Source organism: Lepeophtheirus salmonis, chromosome 6 (genome assembly GCF_016086655.4).
Source record: "Lepeophtheirus salmonis chromosome 6, UVic_Lsal_1.4, whole genome shotgun sequence".
Classification (NCBI taxonomy): Eukaryota; Metazoa; Arthropoda; class Copepoda; order Siphonostomatoida; family Caligidae; genus Lepeophtheirus; species Lepeophtheirus salmonis.
In genome coordinates, this window is record NC_052136.2 from 53,636,090 (window position 1) to 53,655,253 (window position 19,164).

Consider the following 19,164-nt stretch of genomic DNA (forward strand, 5'->3'; position numbering starts at 1 on the left):
TCCAAACAAGTTTTTTTTATCATAAACTTTTTTTTTTTCAGTTCAAAAATGTTGTCTCTGTAGAAAATATATTAATTTTAGTACGTGACTTCACATAGATTATCTGATGATATAAGAAGGAATTACTATTGTTCAAACTCAATTAGCCTTTAACATTTAATTTTGATTACAAAAAATAAGCTTCCTCTACAAGAGAGTGAGTGACTAAACGTAGTTCCATTCCAGGAATTAGTAAAATTCATTGATAAAAACAGCAAATAAAAAATAATTCTAAGCAAGGTATATCGGGTACGTAAATAAATATTAATAAGTAATCAACGCATATACCCCATTGTAAAATTACTTAAGACTTTAGTAACTACAAAATTTGTTCATTAACAATAATTAGGAAATTAATGTTTCGACCAAAAATTTAGATGAATTATTTTATATGTAAGATTTACAATACTTGAGAAAGAATAATTCAATAATTTAATATTTCGTGCACGATCAATATATTAATTTTGTAATTTTTGAATATTTTAATAAAAATTACTAGAATACAAGTATTATGTGGCACATAATGAAGTACGAACCACTGTTATATTACTTATAAATATATAAAAATGAAATTATAGTATCAATCAATAGCTGGTGATTAAAATGATCAATATTGTAATGAAATATTCGATTTTTACAATTTGCTTATACAAAATGCAAGCTGTGCATAACATATTTACATATGAGTTCATTTTAACGCCTGATATAATATTTAAATAACAATTTTGTGTATTTTTAAGGTTCTGATACTTGTGTTTCTATTCTCTGCAGATACTTAGAATTAATAGTTAGGTATAAAGCAAACTACTGCAGCTCTCATTAAGGATTAAACAATGATTCATTAATCATGAATATAAATCTAACAAACATCATTTCTATATTTTTTCTCTCTCATTAAAATCGTTTGTAATTTGCATTAAATATTCATATGACAATGTATTTGTTTTGATTTTAATGTTTTCATTTCATTTTAATTTTCATTCTAAGAAATGCAATCTCTATTTGTTTATTGAAATATGTATTTTCTGACTATTTTACAATGGCATCTCCGACGGGCGCTCCCTTTTTTCAACTGTTTATCTGTAAAGGAAAAACTATTTAAGGATACATCTGTCGAAGTATTAATCATTATTTTCACTGATTATTTATTTTTCTTTCTTCTAATGTGTACAGGGTGTCCACGATAAATTGGAACTATCTTAAAATTCAACCTGCTTGAAAAAATGGAATTTGGAGTGTATTTGTTAAAATGAAAAAGTTAGACAAGATATTAAACAATAAATTTATTCAACATGTCCTCCCTCAGCAGCCACCATCTTCTCCATCCTGCCCCTAAAGGATTTGCATGCCCTGATGACTTCTGCGGAATCGACAGCATTCCACTCCCTCGTAATGGAGCCATTCAGGGCCGCAATGCTCTTGTGGCTGACCTTGTACACCTCCCTTTCCAACTTCCCCTACCAGTAGTGATCACACGGATTGAGGTCGGGTGAGTTGGAGGGCCAGGTGTTGCGATCCCAGAAAGTGATGTCGAGGGAGTTGAAGAGGTTAGTAGTCCTCATGGCGATGTGTGCGGGCGCTGAGTCTTGTTGGAACATGAACTCCCTCCCTGCCGGCGTATCCTTCATCCAGGGGATGACAAACTCCTCCATGACTTCGCAGTACCTTATCGCGTTAACACTTTCCTTAGGATTGAAGAAGAAAGGAGGCATCACCTCCCCGGTGCTGCAGATGACACCCAGGGGTATCACGGAGGTTGGAACTTTGTGGTGAAGATCCCAGGGACCTCTTCTCTCTCCTTGGCAAGCCACCTGTCATTCTGGACGTTGTAGTTTCTGTCGACAGTCCAGTTCTTCTCGTCGGAGAAGAAGATGATTCTTCCTCCATGGCTCTTCAGGTCATTCAGGAGACACTTAAAGTAGGTGAGCCTGGTGGCCTTTGTGGATACCGTGAGGATGTGTTGTTTGGCCATTCGGTACGATCTGTACCCGATGTTCTCATTCACAGCCTTGGAGACCAGCTGCTTGCACATCCACGGTTCTTGGCCAACCTGGACAAGGAAGTCCCCAGCGAAGCCTTGATGGACTTCCGGAGGCCTTCAAGGAAGCGGGGAGTGCAGATTGGGTCACTTCTCGTGTTGTTGGCCTTGCGGCAGACCTTCCCCTCAACCTCCCAGGCATTGAAGACCCATTACACCGTGGTCTTGGGGTAGTTAAGAAGCGTGTAGATAGCAGAGGGCTTGTGTCCCGCGCGAGCCAATTCGAGGATGGTGTCTCTCCTTGATTGTTCCATGATGACTATTGTTTGTTGTCAAACAATTGTGGTGGAAGTTATAGTGTATTGTTCACACAACCTTTTATATTAGTATGATTTAACCCAAAATATCCACATTATGGATCTGGATGAAGTTTAAAGTAGTTCCAATTTATCGTGGACACCCTGTACATCAGATTACATTCTGAAAGGGCTGCATTATGTATATAAAATAATAACATTTAATTTCTTATATGTAATTCATATAGAACTAAATAGGTACATGTATATAATCAGAGCTGTAGACATGAGAACTATGAGAACTGAGACTAGAGAAAAATGGATGGTAGTCAGAAAATTTAAAATATTCATTATGTAATGATTGGAAAAACAGTTCAAGTCATAGCTAAAAAAAATTTATTTTAATATTATTTTCAAAAAAATATCAAATTGACCTATTTTGACGTCAATTTTTAAACAATAAATAAATATTACTTGCTAAAAAAAATATCTTTGAACGAAATATCAACAAAATTTTATTTAAAAGACTAAAATGAGGCTTGGAGGAGTCAATAGACTTCCCATATCAGTTTGACAAAGTTAAAAGGGAATTTCAACATCTATTTGAAGTGAATACCTTACAATTTGTAAAATTTTAAAACCGACCCCCGAATACAATTTACTTCGTTCATCTTTTAACTGTGTTATCATCAAACTTCAATAATTCTCCTTTTCAAAATGAATAAGATATGGTATTAAAAACGTGTTTTTGTTTGTAAGAGTGAAATCCTTATTTTGTCTGAACTTTCTTAAACTTTTATTCTAGAACTGGTAATTTTAATGATGTAATTTTTATTTTTCTAATGAAAAAAAAATTTAATTGATATTTACACTGCAATAATATAATTCAAGAGCACATGGTTTTTTAAGCATAAATATTTAATTAATATGTTATATTAATAGATGCAAATAATAATAATAAGATAGCAGTCGTGCTATAATTAAATTAGAAGTTATGAGAAGTAACTGATTTTAATCTATTAAAATCTGCTTCTATAAGTTACATTGTGTAAAATCCCCACATGTTTATATTACCCTGCTAAACATGACAGCGCCTTCATTTATTCCAGATTTCCCTAAATTTTGGTTCTTTATTTCAAGATTATTTAGCTATAAAATCTACCATTTACATACGAAGATAAATAAACGTTGTTTTGTATCACTGATAGTCTAAAACAATTTAGTATAAATGCAGAACTTATTATCCGGACTTTTTGTAGTATTGCAGTTTATATATTAACTAATAAAGTACTCTACAAACAAGGATACACCATTTGGAGTAAACTTACTTATTGTATAACACAATATCTGGTCTCCAAATGTGATCGGACGGAACGTGAAGTTGTCGAACTCCTCCATATTCTTCTGGATCCCACTTTAATTTATAATCAAACCAATATTGTTCAACCCATAGATTTGTAGTCATGATTTGATTTTTCAAATTCTGAAATGGAAAAAAATTACTTTGTATTAAAATATTGCACAAGGCTTGTTAAATTCTCAAGAAATAGTATAAATTTATGTATGTTTTTTTAGTATACTTTTTTTTGTATGTCAAGTTATACACTTTTGTCATTGACTCTAAAACATTATATAAGTAAACAAGTTTTTCTAACATGAGTGTATGTATATTGTACATACATGTGTCTTAAGTACATAAGTACATTACCTCATACTTCTATTATGAAAAACCCGAAAATTTATGACCAAAAAGTGGATTTTCCTTATGTACAACAATATAATAATCTATCTTTACATAAATATTTGTTCTACTTTTTACTCTAAAGACATGAGTAAACTCCACCAAAATAAATAACTCAAAATAATAAAATTGAGCGCAAACAAATCGATTGGAAGTTTAAATGTATGTTATATGTACGTTCCTTAAACATGAGAGTTGGAAAGAAAGAAAAAATATTTATTTTGATGGATTTTCCATCATTAGATTCATTTCTGACAAATACATATTACTCCTTTATTATTACTCTAAATATATTAATAGACCTTAGATTGTAGTAGATCAACACACAAGAACTAAGAGATTATGTGTAAGTATGTATGATAAGTATAAAGAAGGAAGAGGAAAGTGCTACGTGACCCAATTTTTCCTATGTATAAAGAATATCTCATTTTTATTCCTATTTCATATAGCAAAAAGCTTGGAGTTATACTTATGTATCTTTTAAATAATGTAGAGGCACAAAGTTAAAGTCCCTTTCTTCAATATGAACTGTTCACAAGTAAAGTCTTGATTAGGTCTATATGCCAACCAGAGTTGTGAGTCTTCTTGTAGAGTCTAAAGTCTCTCTTAAGTCCCAAAAAAGAATTCCTCAAATCTGGTTTAGTCCTGATCAGTATCAAAATTCAATCTTACAAAGAGCTGTGCATATTTTCAATAGATTCTAAATTTTTACTTAAGTTAAAGTCGTGAGAAGGAGTCCACAGCTCTTATTTATTCATTATCTGTATTAACATGAAATTATAGAAAGAGTCTTTAAGCTGGGGTTGTAAGTCGTTTAACTTCGAGTCTAAAGTCGCTTATTTAAGTACGAGCTGTGAGAAGAAGCCTCCAGCTTTGATATAGTGAATATACCAGTATCAAAATTTAGTAATACAATAAACATATTGGCGATAAATAATAGTGCCTACAATATGAAATAAAGAATGTTTGTGTCCTATTCTTAACTTAACTCTGAATCAAGTCTTTTTACTGCGAGTCACAGTTTAATTAGACTTAATTGTGACTCCCAAGCTCTGGTTCAGTTATCATCGACTATATAAAAAATAAATTACACTTAAATAATAATAATTATAATTTAAAATAGAGGATATAATTGTGACTCGTCACACAAAAGTAAACAAGAATGATTTTTCAAGGAAATCTATCAAGGAATTGATAGATTTGATTAAAATCCAATACACTTCATTAATCAAAAAAAGGTTATGAATTATCAACTCATCCTAGAAATTTTAATAGATTCACATGTTACAATTGACTGAAATATATCAATGAAATTTTGGACTGTATCTATATAATGTTTGGTCAAGATTGTTTCTATTTTAGCTTACAATATAGGTTTCATGAGTAGTCTATAGTCTTACATAAGCCTTAATATTTTTACTTTTAGTCTCAAGCCATAGCTTCATTCCACTAAATTGCAACTGGAATCCCATTTCCTAGCTCTGTTTGAGATAGATATTGTGTTGATAATATTATTTATATGATTTCAGGGTAGATTACATGTAAAAGATAAAGAAATGGTAATACCTATTGAAAATAGCTATAAGTAATAAATAATACAAAGTAAAAAATATAAAGAGAATATGTAAGATTTCTCATTTTCATTGCTTGAAAATACCATTCCTTAGTGCTATAATAAACATAATCATAAAATAAAATATACAGTGCATGTTTTTATAAAATAAATACCTAAGTAAGGCCAATTTTCACATACTACATTTTTTTTTTAAATAAAATGGTATGGATTATTTTATTAGATATTTCCTCAATAAGAATATTGTCATATGACACAATTTATAAAATCCTATAAGTTCATTTATGTATATGTATAATTTGACAAAAACATGCAATAAATAAATATGAAAATAATATCTTTAAAAAAGGATCCAATGAGACCATATTGCAATATTGAAGTAAAGGCTAAATTATAAGATACTAAAATATTTACAAATTATGAAATGAAATTGGGGAAAATAGAGTAAATATATTTTTAATTAATAAAAATTATTTTGAATTCAATTAAAATAACTCAACTTCATTTTATGTAAAAAAAAAAATGTTCAATTGAAAGTATATCAATATGTAATAAAAAAAACTTGTAATAAAACAATAAGAACATTTGATTCAAAGGTGTTTAGTTCCTAAAAGAATTATTTCTTCCTGGTTCTGTAAATCACTTATATATTGTTTAATGAATAACGACGATAAATATTTTTTTGATAATTCACATTTTTGAATAAACGTAAAGACACCAATTTTTTATTGGATCTCCATTTTGAAATACTAAAAAAGTTAGACCGAATTTTATTAGATATTTATAAATCAATAATTTGAAGCGTATCTATAACCCTGTTTTAAACTTTATAAAATTAAAAAGTATTGGAAATTTCTTCAAAATATATCCTACATATTTATAATACAAAAAATTAGAACTTTATTCGGAATAAAAAATTTATTTGAAAACACTCAACCTATATACTATGAGAGGTGGAAAGAAACCTAAATTCGAAAAAATTTAAAAAAATTAAATTCCTAACGGATTCTTAAGGTAGATTACCACATTTATAATACTTGGCATGCATGCTAAAATAGACAGAATTATTAAGAACTTGGCATAATATAATCTTCAAATTTCAATAACTCTCCGTTTCAAAATGAAGTGGTTTCGGGATTTATAATGTATCTTCTTATAGGAGTAAATATATCATGGTAAATTAAATTTTTTAAAATTATGAAGCATTTCCCCCCCACACACACAAGAAATTTATTCTACAACATACCTTTTTTAAAATAAAAAGGTTTTTAAAAAGGGTGAATTATAAAGAATAATAGAGTTTGGAGGTTATAAAATTAGAAATCAACTGTTTCACCATTCATGATAGTCGTGCGTGTACACATATGCGTTTAAACTATACATTAACTCTTCTTAGTTGATTTAATGAAGTCATTGTGAGAGCAACTCTTCTCCCAATATCCGTCTATATTATTACAACCCAGCATCAATTGTGTGTACACGCACGATAGCTGTGGTAACTCTTCCACTAATGTTGTTTCATAAACCATAATATACTAGAGTAGGCTTGCCCGGCGTTTCCCGGCACATTTAGAAATTAAAATTAAATGGGAACTCTTTTGTTTCATATAAAGCAAATAGAAAGACCGTAAACTTTTAATAATTATTCTCCCTGCATGTTTTGGTATGTGTCTTTACACTTTTTTAGAAAGGAGACATAAGGTTAGAGAAGAAAAATATGAAAGTGGAACAGGTGTTTGCTAAACTGTAATATGATTATCAACAAACAATTGTCTTATTATTTCTTCTTTTTTTCTGTTCTAAACTTTAAAATATCCTTTAAAAAAGTGTGCAAAGATAAGTACCAACATGCAACAAGAATCACTTTTAAAATTTATAGTCTTTTTTTTTTTTTTCTTTTTTTTAATATAATGTAGTCGTATGTTCTTCAAAAAATTAATTTTTAGAAAAATGGTATTTTAAGGATGTCATGCACTTAAAGGCCAAAAAAATTGTTACCAGAAAGATTTCCTGAGCCTTACAAATCTACATGAAAACTTTTAGCAAAATTAATAAATTGGCTTGATTGGGATTCCTGGGCACACACACAGGCATTCGCATTTAATATATAGATTTAAGACACTTATAATTTTTTTTTCATTAAGACATAATAGATATATAAATCCATAATTTTAATCGACTTATTTATGTTCCTTTCACATATTTTATATGAATACAACATGCCTATATTGCAAAAACATATAGTACTTGACTCATATGTTCGCGAAAAATAGTTTCATTATTTATGTAATGTGATTGTTTATGAGTTTATTTCTCTAAGTCTCTAATAAATTATGTTCCAAAGATAGTAAAAATAGTTTGAAAAAAGTTATCGTCTTTATTTCTAAAGGTATTTTATAAATATGAGAGAGTAATAATACATTGATAATAAGTATTAATATATATAAATAAAGAAAAAAGCCTTAGAGAATTTACAGAAAAATGAACAGTGATCATTTTCCTTAAGGGGTTGTTAATGACTATTTTTTTGCAAAGATTACTATAATTTTTTTATTTTTTGTTTGAAAAAATATGGATCTTATTTTGTGTGTACAATTATTAATTCCTCTGTATATTTTTTACTTCGAGTTGAAATATCTTACCCCACACCATTTGCAAATAACTATTATTTGGAATTGTCGTCTATGAAATACCTATTTTAGATTAGATAAGAATGTAATTATTTACATTACCCTTTCATTTTTTTATTTTTTTTTAATCTAAATGTTTCATTACAATCTGGATTTTATTTAAAACAAGATTGTGAATCTTCTTTAAAATTATTCAGCTCAAAGGCATGCTTGTCAACTTGTAAGGTTGAAATTATTGGGTCACTGAAGTGATAGGTCTCAATTTATGTAACACCAGAGCAGTGATGTTAAGACCCAGAAGGAAGTAATAAAAAGGATTTCGACATTTTAAAATAATATAGTGAATATTTTTGGTTCCTCCACTTCTAACCTATTTGAAGTGCTTCTGAACTAAAGTTTATACACTATTTACGGCCTTTATGCTATATACAAAACCAACCAGTTACAAAAAAGCCCAGCCAAAAATAACTGTCTTGTAAAAGATTAAAAATATATATATGCCGAGTGATTCATTAAACTCTGAACACTATTAATTTTAAAGTTCAACAAGACATATTTTATTTATTAACAATAGTATTTCAAAAAAATTATAATATAAATAAATGTGTGTCTGAGCTCTTTTTATCATTAATGTTGCCGCCCGTATCGGCAATAATAGCTTCCAGGCAGTGGGGGTATTCCTGGCACCCGCTAAGGAGGTAGATCTCTGTCATAGAATCCAAGTCTTAGCTAACGGTAGCTTTGAGGGCCTCAGTGTTTGGTTAAAAGGCATGTTTATCTTTTCTCAACTACTTGCAATCAAAGGTGTAGTTGAGTGGACTGGCATCAGAGCTGTAGGATTACTAAAAGTATCAAAAAAGAACTAAAAAGACTCATTCAAAACTTATTCAAAAGATTATTGTAACGGAGCAGATGGGTGTCTTTGATTGCTGGTGTCAAAGTGGTCTATCCACCCTCACAAAGCTGTTTCCATACACATTTTTTATAGCCTTCTAGACAGTGTGGTATAAAACCCGGAGATCTCTTGCATAGGATTGGCCTTTTCTGGTTTTTAACTCCTTTAGGTCTAGTTTGGCCTTTTTGACAGAGCTCTTCTTCTTCTCCAACGTTTTGGACTTGCTGACGGCGAAGAAAGTACTCATGGAGACGCTTAACTATTTCGAGTTAGCAAATGGAAATTCGTCAATCACGTTCAAGTGTAATTTTCTCTACTTGTACGTAAGGTAGAGAGCTCAAATTTATTTATTTTTGTAACTAATTGTTTATGCTTTAATAGATCGAAATATAAAATCATTTAAATCATTCAACCTTCTTTAATTGTTGAATTAGTAAGCTTTCAGATTTCAATGGGCCACCCGATAGTATGGGTATCTTGCGGGTATCAGGAACAAAAAAAAATTACCTTATTTATTGCATTATAACCTATTAGTTATCACAATCTATAAACATAGATATACCCATTACAAAATAATTTAAAATGATCAATTTTGCATTATATCTTTTTAGCATTACTTTAAAAATTGTAAACGTGTTCCGTATGTTTTTATAATCTTTGTTCCGTCAAAAACGAGGATTCATTATTATGCGAGGATACGTTGTTTTCATTTTTCCGAATTAAATATTATTTATGTCATTACTCATTGTGTTTTCATTGTAGCTAAGGTTTATTTTGATATAATTTTCACTTTCATAATTGTTCACCAAATTTTATTTCACCTTTTTACAAAAAAAAAATTGAAATGAGTATATATTTTTTTCAAATAAAGTTTTTACGTTGAAAATCTACGCAAAGTCACTACGGACATATTTTTATATTATTATTTTACTCTGTTACGCTTAAATTAAATTATGTATTCTTTGATGTTGATGGTGTTATTATCACTCTAATGATTTTTATAAAATATTTTATATAATTTCATTGTTCATTTGACAACTATGTTAGTCATAATTCATTTATTTTCTTACAATTAATGTTCCTTCCATAAGTACAGATAACATATTACATAAGGGAACAAAATCTTAATTTTTAAAATAATTTCAACTCTATATGTAATATAACTAGTACTTGAGAAACTGATTACGAATCTGTAGATCCTTTTTTCATATCAAATCCGATCTAACAAAATCTAGGAATATATAGAGCGTAGTTCTATAGCACAGTATTATTTCTTCGGATTACAGACGCTCTTATGTTGTTAACCTTAGACACAATACAGTAACCGATGAAGAGATATTAAGTCACGATACAGTGTACACTAATTTGGATAGATTTGTTTAAAGTAATCATTGAATTCATTTGTTTCATGTTGGCACTGACAATAGGTAAGATCGTTCAAACAATGAAAATATATATTACTATTTATTTTTACAAAGTACAATGTAGGTCTTCATCCTAAATTTTTAAGATGCACCACCAACTACATCACTGTACAACATTGTTAATAGATCAATTATGAATAATATAAGTATGATTAGTGTCAACAAATATCATATGGTTTACTGGTATTTTTGTGGTACTGTACGACTATCACATTTAAATTTGCACTATACTAAGTTAGCATTGAAAACAATCCTTACATTTCCATTAATCATTATAAAAATGAGCCTCTAATGACGTATTCCGCTAAATTTAAGCGTCCAACCACTATTTTGAATACAAAATGTCCTCAAATTTTGTATGCCAAACTCCATTCCAAACAAAAATCATTTGGATGACCCTGTATGTTCATGTGATTTCCCTCAAAGTAATTTTTTGTTTCACATTTTTAGTCACAAATATATAAAAATGTACCTTAATACTTATGCAAATTTTGGTAGGGAAATATAAATTTAATCACCATATTAATGGGGGAGGGCTTTAATATATAATGAAACTTAATTAAATTTATTTTAATCATGGGATTTAGAATGGCACTTTAGCTGGTTAACTACATTTTTCTATATAAAGACATACATACATACACTGGAAGTAAAGATCTCTCTTACCAATGTACTTTTTCTTTAAATTTAAAAGTAAGCTTATTTACCCTTTTCTTTCTTTCTCTCTGCAAATACGAAAAACACAAACTCAATTATAAAAGTTTCAATGTTAGTATAACATACATAGATTAAATCCATATCTATTTATATTTGATTGGGAGGTATATATATTCAGCCAAAGGAAAAGAAAAATATACTACGAGTATTCATGGAAGCTTTAAACTTTTAATAAAGGAAGACTCCTGAGTATTTACATAAACCCGAATATCTATGAACTTGAAAATAGTCTGAATTTCCATTGCATAAAGTAGTCTTTAAATATACTTCGTTTAACATGGCTTTCAACCTTCCCTTCAAAAAGAAAATTGGCCTAAAATCAGTTGGTAGTTAGTCAATTCATGGCTATTGTTCATTTAATAGTAGGGAGTAGGACTTGAACAAACTTAAAAAAAACAAACATTAATAACCGTAAGATGGAGCAGATAGCATAACTTTACAAACAAACAACCAAGTATACAAGACTCACATCCTTTTGTGATGTTTTCATAGACGTCACAAATGAGCAGACAGCAACTTCAGACTGGAGGGTATTTACTTAATTTTATAACAAAAATAAAACCCTCCATACTGATGGCATTGTCTATTCATTCTGACGTGAAGTAATAACGGTCTATTGACCAAACCATAACAATATTTAATTTCCACTCAATCAATCAATGTTCAAAACATTAATAATAAGAAGGAGTAATATAAAAATCGATTGCTGAATTCAATGCTGCGTTGGATGTTTTAATTAGGGTAGCACAGTAAATTTCATTATATCTGACTGCCTTTTCTACAAAATTTGAAAGGAAACAGATCCGAAATTACATATGCTTATGATATCTAACCAACTACATCATTCTTTCAATTATTGTACGATTACCTATTTTGTAATCGGGGTTTACAGCAAATCAATGAGCAGAACACTAATAGGACTAAAGAAAAATATTAGTTTCCCAATACGTCATATCTATACGTCTTTCTATCCCATAATTGGAGACAACGACTTTGAAAAGTTGAAATTCAATTATCGTAACCTTTAAATACTATGGAAATAACTTTGCGAAGCGAAGAATATATTATTTCCATCAGGGGAGGGCAGGGAAAAGAGGGACTCGGAGTCGATCCACGGACTGAGAAAACAGGGTGGACGATATCACATCGTAGGGACAGTACTTGTACATCATGAGATGAATCTTCTCCGGACTCATCTTCAGCACACGAATCTACTCCTAGCCCTCTCCTCCTACTCCAGTAATATAGTGTTTTCGTGTCGCTTCACTTAACGAAGTTATTTCTTTGTTATTCAAAATTCCAATTTTGAGATAGAGAGAGCATGGCGTGCAGGCAAACTTATACACGTTATTGATGTTGATGCTTTTGGACAAACATGTTGCTTTACCTTTTCCCCCAAAAGGAGCAATAAACTGTCTTAAATAAGTTGTTCAGAGCTTATCAAAAACAAAGTTGCGTTCAACCAATATTCAAAACAATGATAAGGGACAAGACAAGTAGAAAAATTCACAAATGACAAGAAAATTTAGCATAAACATTCAGATTAGTGATGTAAATGATAGTTGGCCTATGATGTCATTCTTCCCAACTCTCATACTATTCTCATTTAGTTCAATAGATTAACATTCTTTACAGTAATTAAAACTAATCAGCATATCTAAACAGATTAGTATATCCAACCATGGAGATTGTTAATGTGTTGTGGATATATAGATAATTGTGTGAATTATATCATTGTGCTATATATGATTCAATGATAAAATCATCACATTCAATTATTTTGTCTACTAACATTTGATCTTTCAATCATTCAAGGAGCATGATTAAATAATATTTATTTTTCATTTTTACAAGGTCTTCAATTCTGAATCATCTGGAACTAATTCCTAATTTTATTTAATGATTTAATCTAACAACTTTTCAAACTGATGCTATGATAATAATAATAAATATATATATATTACTTCTAAATGCCAGCTTAGCAACATATGAAGGGAGGATGACGCATCCACATGATCATTGCTCCCACATGCTGCTCTTGATTTCCTTAATCTTTGTATAGTTGTTTCTTGTTATTATGGGAGAATTGTTCATTATTTATAAAAATAAAACTGACTTGCCTTTTTTATTTGCTCTTCATTTAATTTATTGATGCTGTTTTTACTACAATTTAGTAGGGAAGAGGCATTTCTTATCGCATGTATTTGAGTAGAGAAATCCGAGGCTCTCTTCATAATATCTACAATTCGCTATATAGATAATTAAGTACTTCAAAAATACTTAAAGAGATATTATAAAGCGTTACACGATTATTTAACATAATTAACCCACTTAAAATGCGACTTTGACTCTTATCAGAGATATGTTTATGAATTCATTTGCAAAAACAAAAAAAAACCTCCATCTAGGGACGTATACAAGAAAAAGTTATGAAAGGGAATGTTAAATTTTAAATTCTATATAGAATGTAGATATCAGTTAATTTATATCACAAAGTGGCGGGGGGAAGGGGTTTTGACTTATATCTAGTTGTATGATACATTGTTAATGTTTTTGTTTAAACCTATCTTATCATCAATCATTTTCTGTACATTAGAGACTTTAATTTTTCTTAACATATCATTTATTGCTAATCAAAGATGTCTTCTTTTGACAAATTTATTTGTGTATAATGTATTTATAAAAAAAAAAGAATATCAATTCTTCACAGCTCATTTTTTTTAACAATTTCAGTTTAAATAGCTTTTATGTAGTAAGTCAAAGTGAAGTTCATAGCGTATCCAAACAAATTTTGACATTATTTAATGATGTCGATATTTATATATATTCATTTATGTAACTATAAATATACATATGGGCGAAACAAAGTATTTTTACGTTCTTCACGTGGGTCATCTTCGAGGGGAGTGCAGCTACCCTCTTTTTAACAGTTGATATTAAAGGAACAAAGTCCCTGTAAACTTTGGATGAATTTCCTTATGGATTAATCCATCCAAAACAAAAAAAAATATGAGTGTATCATATTCAATTTTATCAATTTCAACAAAAAATACCTTTTTTTTTATTCAAACAGTTCTTGTAAACAAAATGTAAGAGCACACCAGTTGAAAATAGTCATACAACGTATGACCTTTGCACCCAGCTGCATAATTTCTGTGCCAGGTCAAGAACTTTTCTTGTTAACCTAGTAAATAATAACTTTTCTAACAACTGTATGAATATTATCGAACCATAGTTTTGATATTAATAATATATTTGTGCAAAAAAGTTCTAAAAGCTTCCTCTCGGCGAAGTGATCATATCTCTTCTGTACTGCCGACAATAGTACAAATAGTATACAGAATGACCACGATAAATTGGAACTTCTTTAAACTTCATCCAGATCCATAATGTGGATATTCGGAGTTAAATCATACTAATATAAAAGGTTGTGTGAACAATACACTATAACTTCCACCACAATTGTTTTGACACAAACAATAGTCATCATGCAACAAGCAAGGAGAGACGCCATCCTCGAATTGGATCGCGCCTAAGCTATCTACAAGTTTCTTAATTACCCCAAGACCACTGTATACCGGGTCTTCAATGCCTGGGAGATTGAGGGGAAGGTCTCCCGCAAGGCTCACAAAATAAGAAGTGACCGAATCCGCACTCCCCGCTTCCTTGAAGGCCTCCGGAAGTCCATCAACGCTTCGCTGGGGACTTCCTTGTCCAGGTTGGCCAAGAATCGTGGAGTGTGCAAGCAGCTGGTCTCCAAGGCTGTGAATGAGAACCTCGGGTACAGATCGTACCGAATGGCCAGACAACACATCCTCACGGTATCCACAAAGGCCACCAGGCTCACCTACTTTAAGTGTCTCCTGAATGACCTGAAGAGCCATGGAGGAAGAATCATCTTCTTCTCCAACGAGAAAAACTGGACTGTCGACAGAAACTACAACGTCCAGAATGACAGGTGGCTGGCCAAGGAGAGAGAAGAGGTCCCTGGGATCTTCACCACAAAGTTCCAACCTCCGTGATGACCCTGGGTGTCATCTGCAGCACTGGGGAGGTGATGCCTCCTTTCTTCTTCAATCCTAAGGAAAGTGTTAACGCGATAAGGTACTGCGAAGTCATGGAGGAGTTTGTCATCCCCTGCATGAAGGATACGCCGGCAGGGAGGAGTTCATGTTCCAACAAGACTCAGCGCCCGCACACATCGCCATGAGGACTACTAACCTCTTCATCTCCCTCAACATCACTTTCTGGGATCGCAACACCTGGCCTCCAACTCACCCGACCTCAATCCGTGTGATCACTACTGGTAGGGGAAGTTGGAAAGGGAGGAGGTGTACAAGGTCAGCCACAAGAGCATTGCGGCCCTGAATGGCTCCATTACGAGGGAGTGGAATGTTGTCGATTCCGCCGAAGTCATCCGGGCATGCAAATCCTTTAGGGGCAGTATAGAGAAGATTGTGGCTGCTGAGGGAGGACATGTTGAATAAATTTATTGTTTAATATCATGTCTAACTTTTTCATATTAACAAATACACTCCAAATTCCATTTTTATCAAGCAGATTGAATTTTAAGATAGATCCAATTTATCGTGGACACCCTGTATATAACTCTCGCTCAAAATGCCTCGAGTTTGAACAAAACGATGAAGCTCTCCAATGAGATAGTCGACCTTGACGGTAAGAGGGAAGCTTCCATAGTCAAGTGCATCAAGCTTCTCTTGGCTTACCTCAAGAAGCACAATCTTCAGGCCCCCTAGAACAAACAATACTTTACCCCAGACAAAAAATGGCCAAGACCTTCGGAGAAGACAGAATCCAAGCTTTCAGTATGACCAAGTTCCTCAAGCAGCACCTTTCTGATTAAATAAATATAACTACCAAAGATTTCAATGCGCGTAGTAAAGACAAAAAATACAAAATTAAGGCAAATTTTTACACTCTCGTTAAATATATTAATTCAATACCTATTTTTGTTGCCGTCCCACCGCGTAAACAACTTACAAGCAACAATTTTGTCTCTATTTTATTTTATATATATTGATCTACGTAAATCTATATCTACAATAAATATATATTATAAAATACGTAAAAAACTTTTTCAGTCATTTTTATAGATTTCTTTCCAAAATTTATTTCTTCCTAGGTTCATACACAGTACTATTATCCGTCAAAATATAAAATCTGCTGGGACCAGTCCCTCCTTACTATACATAGTGGTTATTTTGTATTCTATAAGCACGGGAGGATTTACCCAGAACCGATATATTTATGTGTTTTTTTTTTGCGTGTGAGTTGATAAAGAAGGACCATAAGTATACTGTTCATTATTGTTTTATCCAAGTTGCTTACATGTCATTTTGCAGCAAATATATACTTGATATGCATTTATTATTATTCAATATACATTTATATGCATAATCAGCATAAAGCTATAGCCATGTATCAACAAAGTATGTCTTTTCATACATACATATATATATATATAACATATATAGTATTCATAATCACTTAAAATAGAAACACGACTGATTGTCACAGAAAAATAACTCGTTCGCATCAATAATTCCTTTGTTTGTTTTTTTAAACAAAATTTGGAGCAAAAATATTTAATTGACTTCATGGCATTTTAAATTAAGTATACATACACCAACATCCTTGAAAAACATTGTATTTTGTACACATATCCAAAATGTATCATCTCAAATTAAAGCAAAAAGCTATACATAATGATTAAGCGTTTTATTTTGAATTATGATACAATTACACTTACTCTATATCTCTCAACTTTTCCTCTAAAAAGAGAAATAAAAAAGATACTGATTTCCCTTTGTATATACGAGTACTAGGGGTTCTCTCTAGAAATCTCCGGAGGTTCTATACCAAGAATAAATTATAATATTTTCCTGAAAATCTTGCATTTATTTATTTATTGAATAAGTATATAAGTTACCTCTACATGATTCATTAAATGAAAAGTTGAATATATATTGAAGATTCTAATTATGTGTATCGACAAAAAATAATGCTTAACGAAATATATATAACAAACCAACAAATGAGTAGTTAATCAAAACTTCATATTTAAAGTAAGAAAACATGGATTAGTTTCAGATCCTTTACGACTAGCTTATAATTTATATTTTCTTCTTAAAATATAAAAGGAATATAGGAATTTCAAAGAATTTATTTATTCGAACTATTTCTTCCCGGAATTACGTGGGATGCCAAAATTTAAAATAAAAATCTCGTTAAATGAGTTTTTTTTTTCTCATTGACTAAAATTTTTTAATTAACCCTTGGATATTGATAAGTTGGACTCTTATAAAATTACATTATGCAACAACATATTCCCTCGACTTCTCAAATCAGAGATGCGGAGTCGGTATCTAAAATGCCCGACCAACACACATTAGTATATTTTATAATTTTTTTTTACAAATATAAGTACTCTTGAGTCCTTTTAGTCTATATACTTTAAATGTAGATTTAATTTAATTTATACCCATAGGTAGTCATAAGCTATTTGTAGTAAATAATTGTGTAATGTATAAAGAAAATATTTGGAATTTAATATATTTAGCTAAATAAATAAGAAATGAAATCGAACAAAAATTGTCTATTCCTAATACATTCATAAGTTTTGGAAAATTATTTATGTACTCGTTAACCAGGAGCCACAATACACACAGCATCTCACTACAATGTTACACTTTTCTGTGATAACATTGACTATTCACATGTCTAATTAATGAACTAGCATGGCTAGTGACTATGCTCTACCCAATATAATAATTTAGACTTTAGCAGTGTTTGGAAATTGTGTGTGTATATACTATAGAGCACATTGGAAATTTGTGATTAATAGTACTTAATACCGATAATTTATAACCATTTAGAAATTACTTTAAAAGTACTCAATATAAGCCTTAGATTATAAATAACTTTTATTTACATAAATTATAATAATTTTTGTAGACGGAGTTGGTACAAATTTTCCGACTCCACAGCTCTGATTCAAACTGTTAATGGAAATGACAATTAAAGTTCTTAATCTCAGTAAACTTGTCTTTTAATGCCTTATTTTAAAAATCACGTTTTTTTAAATATAATTTCGATTCAGAGAAATGAAACTATATTGATGAAAAAATCCCTCTTCACACAAACTCATCTGGTTTTGAGGGGACCAATGAAGCACTTTATTTTGGGTCTAAAATTCAACTCCAAGGATTGATCTCCCTGATACGATATAAAAATGTTTTCCTTCTACTAAAATAGTAAAGATAACCTTTAGTGAGTTTGAATTAAATAAACAACAGGCAATTTTATTTTTTTTAACTTCAACTATTACACAGTTATATAATTTCCTTATTTTTTTCCAAGGGGATTTTTCTTTTATTAGTTTTGATTTGTTTGTGTTTGTGTGTTTTTCATCCACGAGAACTATTTTATTTCAGTGGATTTACATTATAGCTAAAACTTAGGAATAAACCTTACATTAATATTATAAAAGATTTATTGTCAAAAAAAAAAGTTGAATTTTCATTGATTTTTTCAATTTTCCTATAGAATATTTAAAAAATGAACAATGTAAAGCTGCGTGAAAATCTTATGAAATTAAATATAGTTGAGTCAATTATTTGACTAATTGTAATAACTAATTAATATTTTAGAGGTAGAAGGATTAACCTGAATTTGAATATGTTCAATGAATTTTATTAGTATTTATATATTAGATGTAAGTAATCTCAGCGACATATTAATATTTCATTTCTTAATTTTTCTTAATACTAATTACTACTTACAATTAGTCAAATAATTGATTAAACTATACTTAATTTTTTAGTGCAAATTATTAAGTTGTAAAAATAGGT

General features: G+C 30.4%; 1 protein-coding gene across 2 annotated transcripts in view; it reads right to left on the bottom strand.

The window, feature by feature from the left end:
- The window catches only part of LOC121120525 (acetylcholine receptor subunit alpha-like), a 213,973-nt gene that overhangs the window by 96,549 nt on the left and 98,260 nt on the right, over nt 1–19,164 (bottom strand). For both annotated transcript variants that reach the window (XM_071889689.1, XM_040715406.2), the window contains exon 2: nt 3,642–3,796. In XM_071889689.1, the coding sequence (XP_071745790.1) occupies nt 3,642–3,796 (155 nt within the window). The remainder of the gene's footprint in view (nt 1–3,641; nt 3,797–19,164) is intronic.